Source organism: Chamaea fasciata, unplaced genomic scaffold (assembly GCF_029207755.1).
Source record: "Chamaea fasciata isolate MVZ Bird 193981 ecotype frontalis unplaced genomic scaffold, bChaFas1.0.hap1 SCAF_1, whole genome shotgun sequence".
NCBI classification, from domain to species: domain Eukaryota; kingdom Metazoa; phylum Chordata; class Aves; order Passeriformes; family Sylviidae; genus Chamaea; species Chamaea fasciata.
Genome location: NW_027094086.1, coordinates 69,950,183 through 69,973,540, shown reverse-complemented (window position 1 = coordinate 69,973,540; position 23,358 = coordinate 69,950,183). Strand labels below are relative to the sequence as shown.

At 43.6% G+C, this 23,358-nt stretch overlaps 2 protein-coding genes across 3 annotated transcripts in view; both read right to left on the bottom strand.

Moving 5' to 3' along the window:
• Nucleotides 1-10,936: 10,936 nt before the first annotated feature.
• Nucleotides 10,937-16,143, bottom strand: FIGNL1 (fidgetin like 1). 2 transcript variants are annotated; one of them, XM_066205911.1, is made up of 2 exons: nucleotides 16,066-16,143; nucleotides 10,937-13,618 (listed from the first exon to the last, which is right to left on the bottom strand). In XM_066205911.1, exon 2 carries the CDS (start codon nucleotides 13,608-13,610, stop codon nucleotides 11,541-11,543), a length of 2,070 nt encoding a protein of 689 aa, XP_066062008.1. In that variant the 5' UTR covers nucleotides 13,611-13,618; nucleotides 16,066-16,143; the 3' UTR covers nucleotides 10,937-11,540. The 2 variants fall into 2 exon arrangements, with proteins under 2 accessions (XP_066062008.1, XP_066062016.1); XM_066205919.1 differs by lacking the exon at nucleotides 16,066-16,143 and adding an exon at nucleotides 15,443-15,548.
• Nucleotides 16,144-18,119: 1,976 nt separating this feature from the next.
• The window catches only part of DDC (dopa decarboxylase), a 54,782-nt gene continuing 49,543 nt past the window's right edge, over nucleotides 18,120-23,358 (bottom strand). The window contains exon 14 of the mRNA XM_066185621.1: nucleotides 18,120-22,157. Within this exon, the coding sequence (XP_066041718.1) occupies nucleotides 21,942-22,157 (216 nt within the window). The 3' untranslated portion in view covers nucleotides 18,120-21,941. The remainder of the gene's footprint in view (nucleotides 22,158-23,358) is intronic.

The following is a 23,358-nucleotide window of genomic DNA, read 5'->3' as shown; positions in this document are numbered from 1 at the left end:
GAATTAAGAAAAGCCAAACCCAGTGCATTTCAGGGGGAAAAAAAATCCACTTTTCTTAATGTCTGCATGCCTATTATAGTTCCTACTACACTATGGGAGAATTGTCCTCTTCTCTTGATTATCCTTAAACCTGAAATCAATTTCTGAACTAAAACTATACTTCTATTTGAATCTTAGTGACAACTCCCAACCCCCCCAGCCCTGCCAAATCCAGGCAGTCAACACCGGTGTTCCCACTATATGTTCACACTTTCTTTTTTGTCTTCAATACCTGACAAAGCAGAGAATTGTGTGGTGTAAATCCTTTTCAACAGTTCCTTTGATGCCATCATTAATTTAAAATAAATAGTTTCTTTTCTTACTATCCCATTCTCTGGAGATACAGAGTTGTGGAGAATATCCATTTTTGTTCCCAATACAGCAGGTGTGTAGCTCTGTCGACTTCAGGATGAATGTGTGTCTGTGTGTGTAAGATTACAACAAGTGGAAATTACTTTGAACCAAAAGGTGATAAAATTTCTTCCTGTTATCTTTAAATTTATTCTATAGTTTCTAAAATTCAAGATACTTTTTCTGAAAGGTTGTAAACAGCTGCACTAGTGTGAAACAACTACATCCTTCCCTTCCCTTCCCTTCCCTTCCCTTCCCTTCCCTTCCCTTCCCTTCCCTTCCCTTCCCTTCCCTTCCCTTCCCTTCCCTTCCCTTCCCTTCCCTTCCCTTCCCTTCCCTTCCCTTCCCTTCCCTTCCCTTCCCTTCCCTTCCCTTCCCTTCCCTTCCCTTCCCTTCCCTTCCCTTCCCTTCCTTTCCCTTCAAGGGAAATTAAAGCACAAAACCCTCCCTGAATTGTTTATGCAAGCTCATGCAACAGGTTTTTGACAAAGTCAGGATTGGGAGCCAGGTCTACTAATACTTGTTTATTCTTCAGCCACAGATTGAGCTTCCTCCTTGGTGGGCAGTAAACTCAGAAAACCCCACTTGCTGACCCTTGTACTAACAGCTAAGAATTGAAAAAAAGCCACAGGACTAAAAAGTCAGGCTTTACATTACATCAAAATACGTGTGTGTTTGTGCACATGTACTATATGTCTAAATTCTAGATGTCTGTCTAACTCAAAATATTCAATAATTTTTAGATTTTTAACCAAGAGCTGCCAGGTTTCCTTCCACTTCTCTGTAAATGAAAACATCTTCAGTTTCTTAAATTCATAGAATATTTTGACCAAACATACCAAGACACATAATCTGTTCCATGATTAGTTGTTGAAGTTAGACAGCTTTTACAGTCTTTCAATGATGTACAGATAAAAAAGGAAAACAATGTTGGGACAGGGGCTCTCTGTCTGGTGCACAGCCCTGTGGGCCCTCTCTCAGTTTTTCTATGGATACATAATGTTCTGCTCAAATATCTCTTTTATGGTGACCAACTGATTTAACAAGTTGGGATGCTTTTCTAAGCCTTCAAAAACACAACAAAAAATTACCCCATTTGCCCTCCCAACAATGTCAGAGAAGAAACTTAAAAAAAAAAAAAAAAAAAAGGAAAAAATAAGAAAATGAAAATAACTTTAAAACAATCAGCCTACGAGGGCTTTAGTTAGAGGCTCATTTGCAACCGAAAAGATGAGGCTTGCCCAAACTCTGCACAAATAGGAACGTGCAAAATAGAAACTTCAGATAAGCTGTGGAAAGAGGGTGGGATTTCCAGAAAATAGGGAAGAACTTGTTACACCCTCCTTGTCTAACTTTGCAGGATCACCACAGCTTCTCTGGAGAAACAGAATGTGCCGAGGGGGAATGCGAAGAACTTTCCTTTTGGTTCTGCTTCTCCTGTATAAACTGCTTGCCTAATTTCCTTTGCAATCAGGGAAATATTTGACTCAAACCCCATCATTTCCACATCTTACTCTGCTGTGTGCTTTTGCTACAAGGTCTCTTACTACTTCCATAATTTTATGTCATGAATACTGTACCAGGACCGTAGTTCTTCTCAGGCCCAGGACTGCATTAGTGCTAAGCGAGCTAAAGTCTTCAGGGCGGGGGGAAGAGGGCGAGGCTGGAGCCACTCGGCCTCACAGGACACCCCGGCAAGTGTGCTAGCATGGGGTTAGAGAGCAAATGCTTAGAAGAAACAAATGCCAGGAGGTTTGGTGGCAGCAGAAGGGTGAAAAGAAAATTACACAAGATAAAAAAATATATTCGGGGGGAGGGTGTTAAAATACAAGAAAAAGAATTTCTTCAGGAAATTGTACTTCTTGGCTTCTTTAGGCTCAGCCTGCCTCTGCACCAGGAAAACACTGGGAGGGGTAAGAAAGGGCTAAGAAGGTAGGGGTAAGAAACACTGGCTTCTGCAGTGAGCTTTCTAAAAAGTGATCACAGCAGTGATAGGGAAAAAAATAAATAGTACAATCATCACATCATGCAGTCAGCACACAAAAAGTGGGCCTGTAAAGAGCTACCCCAAAGACAGATATTACAGAGAAGGGATTTCTGGTTTTTTATGATAGTCTCATATCAGTTTCAACTTTAATTATGTTTCAGGAGAAAGAAAAGAAATAGGGATTTTGTATTGATTTATGATCATCTCAGAAAGCTACACAACTGATTTCTCGACCCCACGGAGTACCTTGGCCTGCTTTAGGCCCAAAAATTAAGTACAGGGTCCAAGAGTGCGCCTCTTCACCTTGCTCAGTCGGCAGGACAGCCGTGTTACACGGCACTGCCCCAGAGGCCACCAGGAGACTCCTGCAGCCATCGCCCGCAGCAAGATTTCAGCAGCAGCACGTTCAGACCCAGGGGACAGAACGAGAGAGAGATGTTATCACCATTTCCCTTCCCTTCCCTCAGGCGACTGCTCTTTAAAGAAACGCTCCCTTCGAAAAAGGGAATTGCAGCAGCATTGGGCTTTCCCCCGGCCATCCATGCTGCCACGCTGTGACGTTGCCTTTCCAAGGATTTGCTGAGCGGTGCTGTGTGGAAAACCAAATCTGTAGTCCAGAAATTTGTTGGCTCAACAGAAGGGATGGCTGACACAAGCTGCCTGACAAAGAGCGTGCGCTTCCTGTTGTTGGCAGAAAGTGAGACTTCATGCTGTTCCCCCTTGCTTCCTTTAAAAACAGTGCCAGGAATTGATGTAAATTGGCTTCGGAGCATCTGACCCACAAAGCAGGGAAGTGAGAAACTGTAGGACTCAAGGAGATAGAGCAGTATCAGCCATCTGAATATATACGGGATTTTAATATCCTTGATCAGTGATCGCGGATGGCATAGGCGATTTTCCCTTGAAACGTGCTCAAGGAGTTGAAGCCCACAGCGTCTCCAGGGAATTATTTCTCCAGAGAAATCAGTCAAGTGGTTTCTTCAGGCACAAAAGCTCCACAGCCCCGGGCACACTGGGCTCGCTGCCCAGACAGCTCAGCCGAACCCTGGCAGAGGGATCTCCCGAAAAGTTAACTCCTTACCCCGCAAAAAGGAATGCTGTCAGGGGCTTCAGGAGAGGGTCCTGCACTGCTGGCTGCGGGTGCTGCTGGTGTTTGACCCCGTTGCAAGAGCACAATGGTTTTTACTTCTGAGACAATTCCAAGAGAGCAGCAAATGCCATTTACCATCAACCAAAACTCAAATAAATTGAGACTTTTGAGCTAATTGGACTCAGTTCCTGTTACCTGTATCTACATGTCGATGCATTTTCAGGATCTTCAGCGAGGGAGATTTCTTGTATCTGCTCATTTATTCTGTTATTAAAATTTCCAAGATCAAGGATCAGTTTAAATACAAATGCATTGTAGCAGGATTTTTCACCTCTTTTCCCAGCCCCAGTTGACCTGAGACACGAAGTAAAATTAATCTTTCAGAATCCTAGCTTTGTTAAATAGAAAGTTCTGTAAGTGTCAGCCTGGTTTTTACAGCTCTCTAAAAAAATATCTTAAAAATCGAAGTCCCCCCAACAGAAAACCAATAAATACAGCAATTAATAAAAGTCCAGTAACAAGTCATTGACACTGGATGATTTAAATTGACAAAACAAGGAAACAATATTCACTCGCCTTGGGCTTTCCTTAAGAAATTGGATGGACTTCTTCAGGAAAAGAACTCCATCTGGTGGCAGGCTACACAAAAAGAGCAATTCAAACACTACAGCTGTGCTCCTCTCCCCGGAAAAGACTGCTATAGCTGGAAATGGAGAGGAGTCCTGGGGATAAATATTTCTCCATAAACTCCTAAGATTTACATAGGATAGACTGAGCAAGGCATCTTTCAAGCTTGTCCTAAATGGAGGCAGAGCAAAAGTTTTTGAGCTTACCTGGCTCCCGTATCCCATTGCACAACTTCTGCTGCTGACAGCGCTGTGTGAGACAACGCCAGGCTGTGGAAGGTGAGGAGCAGCAGTGCCATTGCCACCTGCATACGCGGGCACATGTGTCCAGGATTCTGGGATTCACCCACAGACAAGAACTACATTCATTCCTCCCTAGTGATATAAATAAGGCAGCATCACTTTTCCTCTGCTCTAGGGGCAATAGAGACTCTTAAAACATGGATTTTTTTTTTTCATGGGATTGTTCTACAGACAAAAGATAGCATTCCCTGGCATGAATTCCCTCTCCTCTGGGGTGGCTAGGGGCATGAATTATACTACCATGACTGTCTGGGGAGTTGCAGTACCACAACTATTTTTAAAAGCACATGAAAAATAGTTTTCATGAATGAAACCACAATGGAGCAGTCCCCAGTGTGCTCAGCCTTGTCCCTTCTGAGGCATTTACAGACAGAGCGTTAGCGTGTATTTTCAGCAGATGACAGCAAAAGTTTCTGAAAATTTGATCTTCTGTTTCTTTGATGCAAAACTTCTGGCTTTGGAATGACTTCTGATATCACAATGTTTTAATTATCACATTTAATTTTTTTCAGTCAGCTCTGAGACTCACTGTCATATGACGGTAAGGCACCGCATTAAGCAGGGTGGAACCTTTTAAATTTAGCATTAAAATCACTGAAAAAAAAATCACAAAGCACGCTCAGAAAATAATGAACTGATCACAGAATTGTCAATACAAGCTGCTTCTTTCTCTCCAGTTGTAGCTATGCCAGCTCAGAGATTCTGTGACCTTCTAGAAAGTGGAATTTTCTTTTTCTGTTCTGTGCCATTCACCACTAAATGTATGTTTTTATATAACATTAAGACATTGACAGGTATTGAAAAATATATCATCAAAGACAAAAGAGCCTGAAAGTATATGCTAATTTGTGTTTGTACATGGAATCGATCTCCCCACCCACAGTACTTTTCCATTTTCTCTGTTGATTCTGTTTGAATTTTCTCTCTTTTTTTTTATTAAGAGAAGCTGGCACCAGAATATCTTGCAGACACCAGCTTCCAGAGTTCATGCCTTCTCTGGAAAACAATTGTCCATCACTGGACAATTCACTCCTGGAAAAACCAGGAGTTTCTATAATGCTATGTAAATGGCTATGTCCTTCACTACACCATTTCTATATCCATTCTGTAGTGCAAATAATTGGCGTGCAAAAAATACAATATCTCAAGCAAATTCAAGCTCCCAATGTCAATATTTACTCCTCTTCTTTTTTCTTTCCATACTTGGTTAAAAAAAAAAAATCCACTGGTCAAATAAGTTCTCCTTCTTCAGAATATTGAATTAAGTGTGTAGGCATGAGGCATTTCATAACAACTCTTGTAAGAAATCTCACTGGTTGCATCAGACCAGCAAGGAGAAGCAGTCACTAGTTGAAAGTGAATTACTCATTTGGGAAAGGAGAAAACAGACCTGTAGGTCTTCACCACCACTGAGGAATATTCGGGACTGGGGACATTTATTAATCAAAATGATTCTGCACAACAGATTTAGGTGGAACTGTCCCAGCTGGCAGAGACACACTTGCCTTTGGCTGTAGGCAAAAGTTATAAAGAGACAGTTTTACTAACACCAGTAATCAAAAGTCATAAAAACCACTCTAAATTTAAAAGCAGAAGCCTAGGCAATTTAATCTTATTACATTTTAACCCATAGTACAGAACTCAAAACCTGTAAGAATTGTGTAGGAATTTTCACAAGTCACTGTCCAGAATTTTGTGATCTACTTCTGAAATAAGAAAAGCGTCTTTTTTTTTTCTTTTTTCTTTTTTTTCTTTTTTGTCCCTGTGAACACACAATTGTTCCAGACAGTCTTTCTGAGCAATGCATCAGCAGGCTGGCCATCATTTAATTCTTGGTGCTCAGGTGTTTCCATTTTACAAAGCCCAGAGAGAATTTCAGATTGCAGCATGCCAGCTCCAAAACCAGGCAAACTAATCTGGAAGTGGAATTTTCTATCAGCACAGTTTAGGGGAAAGCCTGAGCTCCTGGGAGCTTTTCTCGTGTGGCTTTGGTGGAAAGCCTCAGAGCAGCCTGGCTGTGTTTGATTACGCTGCAGGCGCTGTAGCCAAAGGAGGATGTGATAAGATCAGAGGCAGGACAGAGCACAAGATGCTGCCCTGCCCCTGACCACTACAAATCAACCCAGTTCAAACAGAGGGGCTCTCTTGGGCTTAGGGTGTTGTTTGGGAATCAGAGATCACCTCAGCTGCACCCATGAGCTTGTGGTTGTGATGCAGCACCCGAATCACATCCACAGCAGCCTTGTCCCTGCTTGAGCTTGGACAGCTCAAGGTTCCCCTTTTCTGTCCCCCCCCTTCCCTGCCCAGCTAACGACTCCAGTCATGCCTGGGTGAAGAAAGGGCAGTTGTTCCCCTTTTCCTCAGTGACCTACAGTGAGGAAGCACTGCACCATCTCTTCCCCCAGCCAGAAAGCAGACCTGGTGTCTTTACAGAATACCTGTAGCTTTCGTTCACTTTCCTTGACCCTCAGCTTCTGGAAGAGAACAACATTGCCTTTTGTTTACTGCTCCATCTTTGCCACAAGAAAACAACTTAATATTCCTTTAGAACAGGTTATGTGCCTTGGTAATCTGGGAATATGGACACAGGACACATCTGCTCTGAGTCTTTCTTGTGATATTTTCTGAAGATGGAAATTATTAAATTGTTGTAACACCTCTGCCCAGTTAGTTGCAAAGTGCATTAAGAGCCAAACAACAAGGCATGCCAGAGATTTCACTTGGGTCTTTCCTACAGCAGTGAGGATGGATTCATTGGTGACTATTTGTGATGGAAGAGGGAGGCTCCTCTGTGTAACTTTGCTGTTGAAACCAACCTGGGCAAGATAGAAAACACAGCAACTTCAGAACAACTTTGCTGAAACTGAACAATACACTGAAAAGTTCATTTACCACCCTGCACCCATAGTCAGTCCTGCTCTGTTCCAGTGTTGTCCCTTATCATTGACGAGCACTCATTTGGGCTATCAACACTGAGGAGAGATGAGCACACAGAAGTGATCAGAAGACTAACCAAGAGGACATTATTAAAAGGAGTGGAAGAGTGACATTTATTTAGTACAGGTAGTATTGTAGTGCTGAATGACGACACATCTCAACTGTTTCAGGTACCTGCTACCAAGGGGATGATTAAACCTTTCCCCATGTCTTTGTGTGAGCAATGCAGACAGGATAAGACACAGAACACTTGCATCAAGGTAACACAGATAAGACATTAGGGAAGAACTTTACTCACCTTCAATCTTGCTAAAGAAGAATCCAGACAAGAAAGCCATTTTATTAATGGCTAACACATTTATGACTCTGTCTTTGCATCGTGGCATCTACTGAAATACACCAAGTCCTGCGTGTAATCATATCACTGGTATGGGAATGAAGTCCAAAAAGAGGTTTTTATAAGTACTGAAAGTTTTTAAAAAACAGACCAGGCAAAACATGCACCAGGAATCACAAAAATTAATTCACCTTTCACAAAGTGGGAATTTGAGGATTTCTTAGTCCTTTTCAGACCTATAACCCTGTGATAATGTTATTTTGGCTTCACAGCTATGACCCAAGGTTGTATGAAGTTCCTCACCTAATGGGACAAAAAAACCCATACTAGAGACCTATCAGTACTACAGCTGCTTCTATCTACAGCATCTTACATGATTGATTTTCTAAAGGTAAGTTATAGAATGGTAACAAAATATTAAAAAGCAAGCCTAAAAAATGTGGACTTTGGGAATATTGTGTCTGTATCTTTGCTAAGCCCCAATTTTACATGACTTGTTCTGTGCTGGGTGCAGGTGTGAAGGTGTCAGCAGAGGAGGGCTACAAGGGTGGCCTCCTTGGGGCAGCGCACAGCTGGTTCCAGCAGACCCATGGAGCAGATGCAGCCCAGGGGACAGCCAATGCTGGTTTGTTTGGTGAGTTGGTTTTCCAATGTCACGTTGGCTTGTGACCAGCTCCATAATTTCTGTGAGAAGGAAACTGCTTTGTTTCCAAAGGACAATTTTAGTGATGCTCTTAAGGGCTCAGTCTGGTTTCCATCCACTTGCCATTAGCAGGTGATGATCATTTCTGCCTCATCAGCTTTTTCCCCTACATGTATTGGGCACAGTTTTCTGCAAATGAAAATCCCCTGGGGGACTTCATACAGCTCTGAGACAATTTAGCTAACTCAAATCCAAGATGCACCAAGAGTCTGAATTTTCTTATTAATAAGACCTGACTTTTCCAGGACTGCAATTATTTACCTTTAAGAGAAACTGAGAGATTGTGCACCCAGCGTTGCTGAACCACAAAACCAGAGAGTCCTGCATTTCTTCTTCCAAAGATCAGCCAGCCAAAAAGAATAAATAATGAAGTACACAGGTTTCTGCATACACTAAACAGATCCATTAAAGTGGATTTATCTGCACCATTTCCCTTAAATTACAATCATGCCCTATTCCTGTGCAATTTTCTGTACTTTGTGAAATTATGTTCCTGGCAGTCAAGTCGCTGTGTGGTGGCACTGTTACAGAGGGTGATGAAACTCATCTTGGGCTGACACTGCAAGTCCTGATGGCCCTGAGCTCTGCAGCAAAGCCCAAAGAATGCTACATGGCCGAAGAGATCGTTGTGTCACCTGCATCATTAATAAAACACAATAAACTTTACCTAATGCTCCCTTTCACTATTTGTACATATTTCCTAAAAAGAAAAGAAAAAAAAAAAAAAAAAGAAAAGAAAAAAGAGAAAAGAAAAAAGCAGAACGTTCATCTAATCCTTGAAATGAATAAATGAATAACCTAAAAAGTAGGAGGAAGAACAGCCTTGTCTGATTCTACCTTTTATCTGTTTGACAACTTCCACTTGGCAGGAGACAAATACAGAGGCACAGAACTTTTGTCCCAGTCCTGGTCACCTCAAGAGGAGCTTCATTCTCTGTCACCATGTGGATTTTCACTGGTCCCTCCTTGTAGAGCACTTCCATTAAAATGGAAAATTCAGATACAGAGATGACCACAGAATGCTCACATAGCACACCAGAGTAATTCCCAGAATAAGACAATTATTTAATCATATATAAGGCATTTATTAACCCTTGAGCAACCCTTAATTTGACTAAACAATTAAAATTCTCTGGTGTTTCATTCACTTGACCGAACAACAAATTTAAATGAATGTTTGGAGAGAGCAAAAATCTTACCTAGTATGTGTTTATAGCTCTCCAAAACTGAACTTGTAAAAACAGACTTAATTTCATAATCTTTACCCAAGTGGCACAAAAGTCAAATGGTTTGGACCATATCACACATTTATTTTTACAAAATAATCTAATTATTTTATTTTCACTATTTCAAAAATGAAGGTAACTTCCCAAACCTGAATTTTTATGTCTCTGCAAAACAATTTCTGATATATATCAGACTTGACAAAAAACTATGAATACAGTTTTGAGCTATGAATAAAACTGACTCATTTGTTTAAATCAGGATGAGCTCTAAGAAATTCTGAGCCTTCCAAATTATTCTGAATTCAAGGCTCACGGTAGTCTCCTGGGCCCTGTAGTTTCCAAATGTCTTTAAAAAGCGCTGATTAAACAGCATTCATCCAGTTTCAGAGAAATCTATGGAAGAGCAGCTTTTAAACTCTGCATTTTCCCCAATATGAGAAAACGTTCTTTAGAGAAACTGAAAACGAAGCACAGACAGCAGAGCAGTCAGCTCTGCCACACTGACAAAGGAATCCAAAGGAAAGATTTCCATTTATTTTCCTTTCAGGGGTAGCTGTGCTCAGCCCAGTGGGCAAGGACAGGTTATGTGAATAAAAGCCATTCTTTCATGCCTTAATTATGAATGCCAAATACAAGCCAGACAGGAATTTTACCATTGATGCATGAGGACTTTTTAAGGAGCAGTGGAACCCAGGAGGCGTTGGGACATGCGATTTCTCCTTCCTGACCATTACAGCCCAACAGTCTCAGAGTAGGGCATCTTCCATCTTAATTTGATGGATGCAGCTGCTCCTGTTTCTGCTTGGGGGTCCAGCCAATCCAAACCAGTGGATACAAAACCACACACACACACACACACAGACAAGGACAGAGAGGGAGCAGTGTCCTTCCCAGCACACACACACAAAGGCACTCCCAGAGCCCCACCCTATCCCTCAGCTCCAGCCTCACACCACCCGAGGTCACCAGTGTGTGACACAGCCCCCACACTCCCCAGTTTCACAAGGACACCTCACTCACAGAGCCTTCAGACACTGCCACAGGATTTAAGTTTATCAAATACCCATGCCCAGACCCTGGGGACCCTTATCCTGCCACTGGGGGGCTCTTCCCAAATCCTGTTTTTCCTCTTTGCCAGCTTGTCCAGCCTTCAGTTTGGCAGTGAGTTTTGGATCCCTGCAGCACCTGGTTGCCGACACTGGCTACCCCACAGATGGGCCCAGATCCTAAGGCCCCTGTGACCCATGGCCTCTTCTCCACCTGCAGGTGTTCAGACTTCCCAATAAAATACACCCACGTATGCTGATGCAGCACAGAAAGCAAGGTCAAGCAGAAAATCATCAAAAAAAAGTTTTTAATGAGAAGCTGGGATTAACTGCAGTGATGAGTCAAAAGGATGTCAGACAAGAACAATGCCCAAAGAGACCTTCCTCTTTTGTCCCCTCTTCCATTTTTCCATACAAGTCCACATCCACCTCCACTCAAACAAAGCACCTCTAATTACTCTCCCTCATCCATCCCAGTTTTGCCATACCCCTACACAAAATGGGTATTTCTGCTATTACTCAAATGCCTTACTGACACAGTACGGTGGACCTTGCAAGATTTGCCCAATATTCCTTTCAATTATTTGTGAGGTTTGATAACCTTCCCCTTAAACATCAGTGAAATTTGTCCACCTCTCCCAGCAATCTGTAAATTCTGTCAGCCTCTCAATGCCACTGCTGTTCAGCAATTTCTTGTATCATGACAAGCAGTTCCTCATGGTTTTTTCAGCTGGCAAAGCCTCAGCCAGAGCCTGGACATCTGCCTGCATAACAAAAGGAGGTTTAATTCCAAGACAGAAACCAAGTGAAGTTCAGATGCACTAAACTGCCACAGGTTTAACACAAGGGAGTGACGAAGCCCTGAACGGTTCCTGTGAAACAGTTGTGATGGAGCTCATCTGCCACAGCCAAAGGTCTGGTTCCAGGTTTCATAGAGCTCCAGGTCCTTGGGGGACACGCTGGGTCGCACTGTTCTCAGGGCACTCTCAAAGTCCAGGAAGGAGATGGGCCGCACCTGGTCCGGCGTGATGGTCGCAATGTCCATGGACTGCAGGCTGCGGATGGGGCCCAGAGAAGCTTCCCGACACAGCTGTGTCATGTCTGCCCCCGAAAACCCATCAGATTTCTGGACTATGAGTTTGATTTCCTCTTCATTCAGAGAGCAGTGCTCCTTTGCCATCAGCCGGGTGACAATCTGCTCCCTGGCAGAGGCTTCTGGGAGAGGGATGTAGAGTCTCTTCACCAGTCTCCTTCGGGCAGCTTCATCAATTTCCTGGGGTCGATTTGTTGCTCCAACCACTAGGATACGATCTTCAGAGGAGGTTGTTGCCCCATCTAACTGCACCAGAAACTCAGTTTTTATTCTCCTGGATGACTCGTGCTCCCCCTCTCCGCGCTGGGACAAGAGGGAGTCGATCTCATCGATGAAAATGACTGCCGGCTGCTGACACCGCGCCACAGCGAACAGCGCCCGGACCATCTTCTCCCCCTCACCCACCCACTTGGAAGTCAGGGAGGAGGCACTGATGCTAAAAAAAGTTGCTCCAGACTGGCAAGCAATGCACTTGCCTATGAGGGTCTTGCCGGTCCCAGGGGGGCCAAAGAGAAGAATTCCCTTGGGAGGACCACGCAAGCCAGTGAAGATGTCCGGTCTCAGCATGGGCCACACCACGATTTCCTTTATGGTGGCTTTGGCAAACTCCACTCCAGCAATGTCATCCCAGCTGACCGGAGGCCCATGATCCATGATCTCGTGCATGATGAGCTCAATCATCTTTGGTTCTATGCTCTTCAGCCGTTCATCCACAGGCAGCGATGGGTCTGTTGCTTCCCCTCCATGAGGTTTACACTGTGCTCCTCCATTTTCGCTTCCATCTTGTTTCGGAATCGGGGGCACAAACTTGCCAAAGGGACCCCGAGACCTGCCTGCACCCAGGGATTTTTTTATACCTCCATATGACGAGACTGGTGCACGCTGGTTTTGAGATTTCTTTTGCTGATCCATCCACAGCTGTTCCTTGGCAGTTTTGAACCCAGGAGCACTGCTCTCTTCATTTCTGTTTCTTTGCCCTGAAAAACCATTAGTTTCTGTAGAAATGGAAGGTTGACATGGAGCAAGGCTAGGAATAGCTGAGCTGCCATCATCAGCCAGACCATAGAATGCTTTTCTTTTCCCAGAATTTGCAGACCAGGCAGGTACAGCTGACTGGTTGAAGAGAGACAAATTTTGTCCGTCACAACATTTACCTGACATTTTCAGAGAACTACTATTAGTGGCTTCTTTACTTCCAAAGAGTGGAGTTGCCTGGAAACCTGGATGAACCTGTTTGCTTAAGGAGGCTGAAGCAGCAGGAAGTGTGTCTGAAGCTCTGGTCACAGGAGGCACACTGCTTAGAAGGGACTTGGAAGATGAGGGATGCCCAAGAAGATCTGGTCCCTGACTCGCACATTTTGCTGAGCCAGCACTGAGCTCAGTCTCCCCGGCACTGCTGAAGACATCGAGTTTAGGAAGAGCTGGAGCAACGGAGGCACTGACCCCTTTATCAGCTCGTACACGGGCATCTGCTGCTGCCATCTGAGAGCTCTGGAAAATTTTGCCAGCCCGCATCCTCTCTTGCACACACTTTAACTCAAACACATTATCTGTTGTCAAGGCAGATTGCCACTTGTCACTGTCACTTTGCTGACATGTTGCCAAAGTCAAAATGTTTTCTGCATAGTTGTTCAAGCCAGTCTCCGCGTTGCCAGAGTCAATAATCGCAGAGTATTTCTCTGCATACTTCTTGAACAGGTTGGCAGCACAGACCTGGGAGATCTCGGAGTTTGCCCATGCATACTGAACACGCAGGATCTTGGCACGGTGTCCATCTGCCTTCTGCCCAGGCGTGCAGGTGCCAGAGGTGATGGCAAAGTGACTTTCCTGCCACTCACTCAGGTGCACCGCACCAGGGGCGGGGGCCTCCATTGCCGACACTGCAACAGACAGAAAATACCTGCAGTTATAAAATGCCATTTCACACCAGCTGCACCAGCCGTTTCCCCAATCTCCTCAATACTTACACAGGAAAACCCATGTTATTTTAACTGAGAGAAACAGAGCAGGAGGTCTTGCAAGCTACTTATCCAGTCTGGACACTTTACACTTTTCAAAAAGCAACCAGCTTTGTGGTGCAAAGGCATTTAGGTTATCTTTTCTTCCTTATCCACAGAAAGAAAAGAAAAAAGTGGGGAAAAAAAAAAAAAAAAGAGTTTGCTTCTAACCAGAGGTCTCCTGGGGAGGTAAGTAGGCTGCAAAGAATGGTAACAGATGGCCAAGCAAAAACTGGCCTTGTTAAATGAAATCACCAGTGCTTTCATTCTTATTTGACAGAATATGGCACAGTGCAGCAGAGGACAGAGGATACACCACTGTCAGAATGATTTCAATTATTACAGTGATGGTAATAAAAATGAAACAATTAAACTAGTGAGTAAAATTGTGTGCAGTGTCTCCAGGGGGAGATAAAAATGAAATGAATAATCCTGAATGCAACAAGTTTCAAAATAAGAAAATATTAACAGATTAATAGCAAATGTTCAAAACTACTTCTTCCATTTAGAAGGCACTAAAATGTCCCCATTTTACACCTTAGAGAAACAAAGCTCTTGTGTGTTTAAAGCAATGTTTGTTTCTCGTTTTCAGAAAGCAGAATTTACACTTCTTTAGTGTTGGAGTTTTTTTAAGAAATAGGAGAGGTGACATTTGGCTCAGAAGGAATATTTCGTTTGACTTGAGTGATTTGCTGACGTTCACGATGTATTTTCTTTCTCTGCAAAGTATCATGTCCATACATTCTGCACCCTTCCCAACAGAGTATGAGTCAAGTAGCAATCGTCTGGATCAGCTAACGACTGCCTAGGAGTGCAGATGAAAGTACAGCTGCAACGTTCACAACAGGCTGGGGAGACAGAACTGAAGGAATCCGGGCTATGTGGGAGTGTCCTCCCTAATTATTTGCAAAATGCCTGGCACCAGCATTAGACAACAGAGAGCACAATATGATTATTGCTCATATACTTATATGGTTACACACATGGTCAATAACAAGGATGTAAGTAATTTTGGTTTGAATATTTTTTTTTTTACTTCAGCCCAAATTTGTAGAGCTGTTTAGAAAAGTCAAAACACATTTTACCTGCAAATCCAGAACCCCTACAAGCAAATCCAATTAAAACAAACAAAACAAAGCCACAAAAGTAAGACTCTCTCTGGAAAGTTACTGCCAACTTTTGCACCATGAGAAGTCTAACTTGCACCTAGAGAATCTGATACAAACTCACATCATCATCCATCCACAGCTGAGTGACAGGTGAACAAGACATGAAAGGCTGCAGCCTTTCAGTTCTTTTCTCCAAACAGCTGTCACTGTGTACATAATTCTTTTTGTAACTCTTGAATCAAAAATATCTTAAGTGACATAAAAGCCTAAGTTCAGGAAAAGTTTAATAGCACATATTTGCCCCCATAAAATTCTTCCATAATTCAGAACATAAAATCTCAAGTTCACCACCACTTTCTTAAGGATTCAGTAGCCACTTTCATAACACTGACGGAAGGTCATAACAAGTGAAAAGTGGTAACCAGTTTGATTTTTCACAGAATCACAGAATGGGGAAGGTTGGAAGAAACCACAGTGGGCCATCTCGTCCAACCTCCCTGCTCAAGCAGGGTCATCCCAGGACACATGGCACAGGATTTTGTCCAGATAGTTCTTGAGTATCTCCAATGAGGGAGACTCAACACTCTCTCTGGCCAACCTGTTCCAGTGTTGCCACTCCCACAGGAAAGTTCTTCCCCATATCCAGGTGGAATTTCCTGTGCCTCAGTTTCTGCATACTGCTCCCTAGTCTAATCCATAGTAATTGTCCTCACAGCCAGCCTTTCAGCTTCTCTCCAAGAGAGTCACACGCACACCCGTTCAGCCAGAACTGTTCCCAGAGGAGGACACCGTACTTGGTGTGCACACCCGAAGCTGGGCGTGTATCCGAGCCCTGCCACCAATCGATCTGTACTCGGCTGCGCGCTCGCCTCAGCGCGGAGCGGGCGGGAGCTGCTGCTGGTGCCGCTGCCTGCCCACACGAGCACGCCCAGCACGGGGTCGAGGGAAACACAGCCAAGTACGCGGGCACATCCGTCCTTTCACTGCCCTCAGGCCAGGAACCCAGCCGGGAAGCTGCCCGGGCACGGCTGAGCCCTCGCCGCCCCTACCCAGCCGGCAGCCCAGGCCCCTTAGGAGGCTTAGGAGCGCCGGCTGGCCCGAGGGCGGGCGGGTTGCCCCTCAGGGCCCAGCCGTGAGGGCCCCGGAGCTCGCTCCCTTCCCTCCGCCCCGTTCCCCCCCCACTCCCGGCCGCGCCGCTCCCCTCCCGCGCCCCGCACCCACCGGCCACCGCCTCCGCGAACCGCGCGCGCCCGCTCCCCGCCCGCCAATGGGATAACAGCGCTTCGGGAGACGCAGCCAATCAGAGGTCGGGAGGCCGGGCCGAGTGGGAGAGGGGCGCGCTTGCTGAGTAGACGTCACCCGCAGCGCTGGGAGGGACGGCGCGCGGCAGAGCGGGCGCTCTCCATTGGCTGCGCCTGAGGCCCGCGTCGTCCAATGGACGCGGCGTCCGTGCCTTGGGAGGCGGGGCCGGCTCCGAACCAACCGCAGCGCGTGGAGTGGCGAGCGTGCTTTGTGCAGCGCGGCGGGTCCGTCCCGCGTCCCCTCGGCGTGATCCCTCCCGGATCCCTCCCGTCCCCTTCGCGTGCTCCCTTCGGCTCCGTCCCCTGTCCCCCCTGCGTGTCCTTCCTCTCCCCCCCGTCCTTCCCGGGTCCCTCCCGCGTCTCCCGCCGAAGCCCCGCCGGCGCCCCGGCGTTCGTTCCCCTGGTGCCGGTGTCTTTGCTCCTGCGCCTTGCCAGCCCTGCTCACACGCTTCGGAAAAATCTTTCTGATCAGGGCTTGGTTCCTCAACTGAAGGTCAGAGCAGCCGAGAAGGGAGAGGCTGGAGGATGTAAGAGGTTCTGTCATCTTTCTTACCTGTACAGGCCGTTTTCAGTAGCAGTGGAAAATGGAATCGTGGAGATGTGCAATTTCTGTGATGCAGGCGAGGTCTTTACCTCCAGTTGGGTGACTAAAGGAGCAGAATTGCTGTGGCTCTTCCTGTGTCAAACTCGACTTTGGCTTCCCAAAACGGCAGGGCCCGCCACCTCCCATCAGCATTCCCCAGCTGCCCGCTGTGTGTTCCTCTCCTGGCAGTCAGAAAGCTCTCTGGATACCCTTTGCTCGGCTCACAGGCAGCCGGGCCAGTGGCGTCCCGGGCTCTGTCCTTGGCAGCAGCCCCCGGTGCAGGACGGGCTCCACAGGGGGCAGGTTCCATGAATGACGGCCCAAGCACAAAGCCCTAGCCCTAACCCTGGCGGTGACTCGGCAGCCAGTGTTGGGGTACCTGGCCCTCAGGCACACGAGCACTTGGCCTCCACGGCCACCTATTTCATCTCTACCCCCGTGGCACCGGCTGCGGGGCCACCACGGCTACCACGGCAGTGTCAGAAGGGAATGCTGTCAAACACTCCCCGAAACAGCAGCTGCTGCTGCACAGGCCTTTTTGGGAGAACAGCTCTGACAGGGACAAGATGAATGACACACTGTTTTACAGGGCAAAAGATGGTGGTCCATGTGGAAGTATCCCGTGAATGAAATGAGGTGGTGGAGTCCCCATCTGGATCACACCAACTCACGTTGAAATTAGCATACCAATCTAGATGCAAATTAGCACTCTAAGCTGCAGTTACAGCTCTGGTATTAACAGAGATGCTTCTGTGTGGGTGAACGTTTCATTTCCCGTGAGGAATCTTCCTGCAGTTACTGTCAGGTTTTTGATATACATCAGGCTTGTTATGCCATTAGTGCAGACAGCACATTAAACTGTCTGCGCTGGTATGCAAGCTATCATCTCAGACCCAGCTGGGCTAACATTTAAATAGTTTGTGACACTGCTGCCATCAAATTTTTCCCAAGGCATGCTTGCCCGATTTCCCTGGGATTGCACAGAGGTAGGGAGCAAAGCAGCCTTGGGGATGCAGGCTGCAGCCAGGCAGGACAGATGTTATGGGCTCCTTTCCCTGTCCTACATGATGGCACTGGAGCTACAAGCCAAAGCCAAAGCTGGGCGGGTGGCTCCAGTGGCAGATCCAGGTGCAGAACTTGGCAGAAGGGTCAGCACTGGCCTTGGGTATGGCCAGGTATTTTTCAGACTCCTTTTGCTGAGGAAGAAACTTCCTGCAGGAAAATTTGAAAACTCCCATTTGGAAAATAATTTGAAGAACACATTGAAAAATAGTCCTTGGTGGTGAAAATCAGGGCACTGACTTGGTATGAGTGGGGAAGTTTGGCCTCTTACAGTGCATGTGGCATGAATGAGGCAAGAAAAGCTTAGTTAAATACAAAGAGACAATAGCTGTAGTTTTGTTTCCATTTATTAATATTGCCAATTAAAACCTATATATCTGTTGAGTAGGTTTTGGATACAGATTTTAAAGGGAGTCAACAGCTCACAAATTATAATTAAAGCATTAGACTTCTGATTATTTTTCCATTTAGAACACACAAACTCTGCGTATGCTACATAGATACTATCCATCGATGGTTATTTAACCTGCCCCTACCAACCACCCTGGTCTTCAGGATTCTCAGTTTTATTTCTCATTTTCTTCTACCTCTGAGCAATTCAAGTTTGTACATCTCAAGGTTTAGACTGCTGTTGTAAGGCAACTTCAATGTGAGCACTACTCATCACATATGGTAACCTTCAACAACAACAAAACAGCCATGAGCAGAATCTTGTATGTAAAGGGAAGAAAAAATTAAAAATTTAATAATTATAATGCAGTTCAGAATATATTATCAATACTTTGATAAATACATATATTTCCAATATTTCACCATCAATAATAAAATATATTTATAATCTGTCATTAAGAATGCAAGTACTGTACTCTGCTAGTTTTAAAAAAAAAATAAATTGAGGTTCCTGAAAGTAAAAGTCAGGCTTTTTCCCTCCTTCTCTAAAAGCTGCAGCCTTCCTTGAGATATGGATATTCTACTTAAGTACAGTTCTGGGATTTTGTAATTATTTTTAATATCAAACAGTATTCATCGGCACAGACTGTATTAGCTTTTGCACACAAGGCACAATAAATCCAGGTTAATATTAACTATTCATAAGTGCACTGTTTCTCACTTACAGATACGTTGTAAAACTACAGAACAGAAACAGCAGTTACTTTCTTCTTTCAAAATGTTCCTTTCAATGCTTCTTCTTGAGTTGATTACATAGCCCATATTTCCTTTTCAGATTACCTAATGTTAATAGTCTAAGAAGGAATTATCCCATGAAGAAAAGAGGGTATGAGAGACTGGATACTATAAAGGCCTTCAATAGTTACATATTAGAATCATCCTAGAATTTCAGAAAAAAACAGAACTGTGAACTTCAGGTTTCTCTACTAGGCTAGCTATGGGAAAATGTAATTCCGTGGGTCTCATCACTTCTGTTTATTAGCCAGATTTACTTACGTCATTTCTTTAAAAAAAAAAAAAAAAAAAAAAACAAAAAAAAAAAAAAAAAAAAAAAAAACACAAAAAAAAAAAATTAACTTTTACTCCATCTATATTTTGAATTAGCCTTTATCTTACATTCTTTGCCAATGGAAGTTTTTGTATCTGGACAACAGCCACTTCTAAATCTGATATCCAGATACTGAAAAATGTTTAATTGAATGTCAGTTTTGGCAGTATTTTCCCATGAATGTCTAAAGGGATCTATGTCAATTCTGGGCTGTTGGGGACATTTCACCTCTCCTAGGTTTGGGTGTGCATCCTGTCTGCATCCCAGTTTTACAGCAGTTTGAGGCTCACACAGGCGGGCATCATTCATCTCTGCTCTGGTTTCCATGGAGCAGATTTTCAGCAGAATCTTCTTATGTAATAGCAGTGCCTTACCTTATGCCTTTCTTTTCCAATACTTATTACTCAGATTTTTAATTTCAATTATAGTCACCTAAGCCCAAAGCAACTACATTTCATTACAGTGGAATTATCCTGGATTTACTCTGTGATAGCTTTGATCCAAATCTGGGGGATTTTTTTTTTTGGGTTTTTTTGGGGGGTTTTTTTTGGTGGTTTTTTTTTGGTTTGTTTTTTTGTTGTTGTTGTTTGTTTGTTTGTTTGTTTGTTTGTTTGCTTGTTTTTCCCAGGACAGATCTGGTTATATATTTCACATTAAAAAATACTGGTCTGTCTCACAGAGAAGGTGTAATTCTTCTTTGGCTCCAAGATTCTAGAGTTTTCATAACGTAAAAGTTGTGAAATTGTATCAGTGTGGAAGATACATGTTATGGATGAACATTGTTTTCCAGGTCATGAGATCTGAATAACGTTGTTTAAAAAAAAAATAGTAACAGAGAAAGGGATCAACTGCCAGCATTTTCCACTCTCTTCAGTCTACCAATCTATTGCATTGTGCTACCACAGAAAAACTAAATTTCATATTGGTTCTGATGAAGAGAATGATGCTATCAAAATTTCTGACACTGCAGCTGACAGTAGTGTCTTGTGTCAGTCACCTGCTCAAATATTACTGGGTTTTACCAAATTCATTGGTATCCCTTTCTTCATCTGTTGCCTGGGAAATCAGTTCCTTATGTAAATAATAATCCTTCCCAATTTGCACCCCAGAAGTGAGAGATTAGGAAAGACAGATGTAGGAGCAGACCATGTGCCAAATTAACTGTCCTGATCCATGTTCCCTGGTCTACTTGCAACTTCCCAGCCATAGGAAGTATACTTGAAAGGGATGGAGAAAGAAAGCTGAATAATTGTGCATGTTGCTCAAGAGGCTTTAGAAGTTAATATGGGCATTAAAAGGAAGATTGAAATGCAAATGTACAAATTAATCCTACATGTTATTTTTCTTTTGCATAAGCAGCTACCTATGTTTTTCTCATTTACACAGAAATAACTGTTTGGATTTATGTTTTTTAAATGGCAAAAGTACTTCTTGACTTGATATTGTTCTGACTTTCCCCTCTAACTTTCATTTTAGCTCTTTACTGCACCTGTCTTTGACGCGATGACATATTAATGGTTTGTGCCAAATATATTTGATTTGACTTTTTCAGAAAGAGGTTTTTTCCCAGTATTTTCATTTTCCATTCATCACTGTCAATGGGAGAAAACTACTGATGGGGGGACCACAGCTGATTTTGGGGGTTTGTTCTCTTACTTCCTATTTTTATAGTCACTGGTTTACTCATTTGTTAGCTAATGAGAGAAACTAAGAGTAACATTTCTGACATCACATTTATAAGCACATTTTGTCAAACATTTATTACACCATGAAGTAATCAAAATGGAAGCCATAAAAACAAATCAACTCAGTTTCACAGAACATACCTTACAGACTATTTTCAAGTAATCACTGCTGATAATAACTTGATTAAAAGTACAGAATACCAGGTAGCACATGGCTTTTGACAAAACTCTTCAGAAGGAGCTTTACAGGGGACCTCCCCATGAACGATCAATATGGAAAACAATAGTCAGCATAACCTATTTGCTGGAATTTGACAAAATGGCTGTTTTAAAAGCAAACTATTTAGGGGAAAGTAGAGAACCTGCTAGAAGGATGATTAGTAATCAGTTAGTGCTCATTCCCCTAGGTCTGGCTTTGCAATGAAGGAAGTCTTGAAGTCCTTTGTCCTTTGTTCATTTACAAAATTACTGCAGTAAGTATATCATGACACATAACATTAACATATTTAGAACCCGAACTAAACTTTCCCAATTCGGGTTCTTCCTGCAGCCATAGTAATGTTAAATTGATTGGTTTTAACACCTCTTAGTTTCATCTGTGAAGGAAGGAGGGGGCATGCTAGAGGTGAACTGGGACAACAGAGGGAGCACCAACGCTTCCATTTCCATTGCTTGGTTGAACAAATGCTCTTGACTACAAACTCTTAAGAAATAGCAGCTCAAGTCTCCTTGGCTATGTGCATCCTGGAAACAGGCAAGATGAAACTACAGTATAGAGAAGGAATGACTATATGGAGTTACAACTCAACGTATTGGCAAGGATTTTGCTACTGCAGCTCGGCTATATAACAACAGGTTTTGTACTTTTTTCCTTCATAGTTTGACTTTCCCACCTGCACCTAAAATAAAACTTGTCAACACAGAGAAAGCCAGTTAATTACCTTATCTACACATATACTTCACTGCTGTTACTGCTGGTGATGGTTTTGCCCCCATGTTTTCAGAAGATCAGTTGCCGGCTGTGAGATGTGCTGCCAGGCAAACTTGATGTGGGTGGATTCCACTGTGCGGGAACAAATAGCAAAACGTAGCACAAACTTCTCTCGCAGGTGGCACGGGACCAGATGGATCTTCTTGGCATCATTTATGCTTTTAAGAAGTGCCTCATTTAGTTCATTTGAGCCCTGAAATCATTGTAATTCAATGGATATGGCAATGAATTTCAGAAACAAGTCTGGAAAATGTAAATCCCACCAAGCAGCCAAGCCCAAGTAGCACGAGTAACAAGCAGTCACTTTCTCATCTCTCAGTGCTTTGCCATCAAAGGATCACACAAAGATGATGATGTAAGAGATAAGTTTTGAGCCACAAAGAGATTTAGGGATCACCTTCAGTTTAGAAGCAATGTTCACACTGGGGTATTTGTGATAGTTGACTGCCTTTTTGTGACCTAAGGTCGTGAACTATCTTAAAAGCATTCATTATCGTATCCTTATAATTACACTCTTCTTGGATCTAATCAAACAAACACAGGAGGAAGTTTAGGAGGAAGTTTTGCAGTGAACTATACTAACTTTCCTCACTTAAGCATGGCTGCTGTGAGAGATTCTTTTGAATATGAAATCTTACCCTTAATTAAACAATTTTTAAGGTAATATATCCCTGGCATAAGTAGGTTTCATATTATCAGTTGAAACCCTAACAAAGTATTCGCCTCAAGTTTTATAGCAGTTATCCACCACAGAATCCATCAGAGGAGGTATCTTAGGTGTTGTGCAACATTTACTCTCTCCATTACACTGGTGGTAACACAATTGTAAGAGATTCTGGGAGCATCTGAATTTTTACCACAGTGTCCCCTTACTGAGCACTGACTGTGGAAGAAGAGTTGCAAATGGACAAATCCATCTGCTCAGCAGCACTTGCATTACTGTGGCAGCATTTGTCTTCTTGAGGACATCCTGACCAGAAAATATCTTCTCTCAAATCTGGGCAATTTTGACTTTCCTGCTTAGCCTTTTCCATATAAAACCAAAGCATAAGGCAGACAGTTTCCCATTGGCAGCAAGGATGAATATATCATTGTCACATTTTTAGATCATATTAAGAATTAAGAGTTGAACCCAAGTCAAAACCTTGTTCTGTCTTAGCACAAGTTGTTATGAATTTGGTGCAATGCCCTAAAATTCATGGCTTAGCCTTACTCTTCTAGGAGATATTTGTGACTGAAATGCTCCTAACTAAGAAAATGGACCAACTTTGGTGTTTTGCAAGTCCCCACCTGTTACAGGTCAATAACTGCTGACAATGATGTCCTGCTTTCTTATCAAAGGTAATGCATTATTAAAATGACAGTCCTCGCCTTCAATATCAAATGCACAGCAC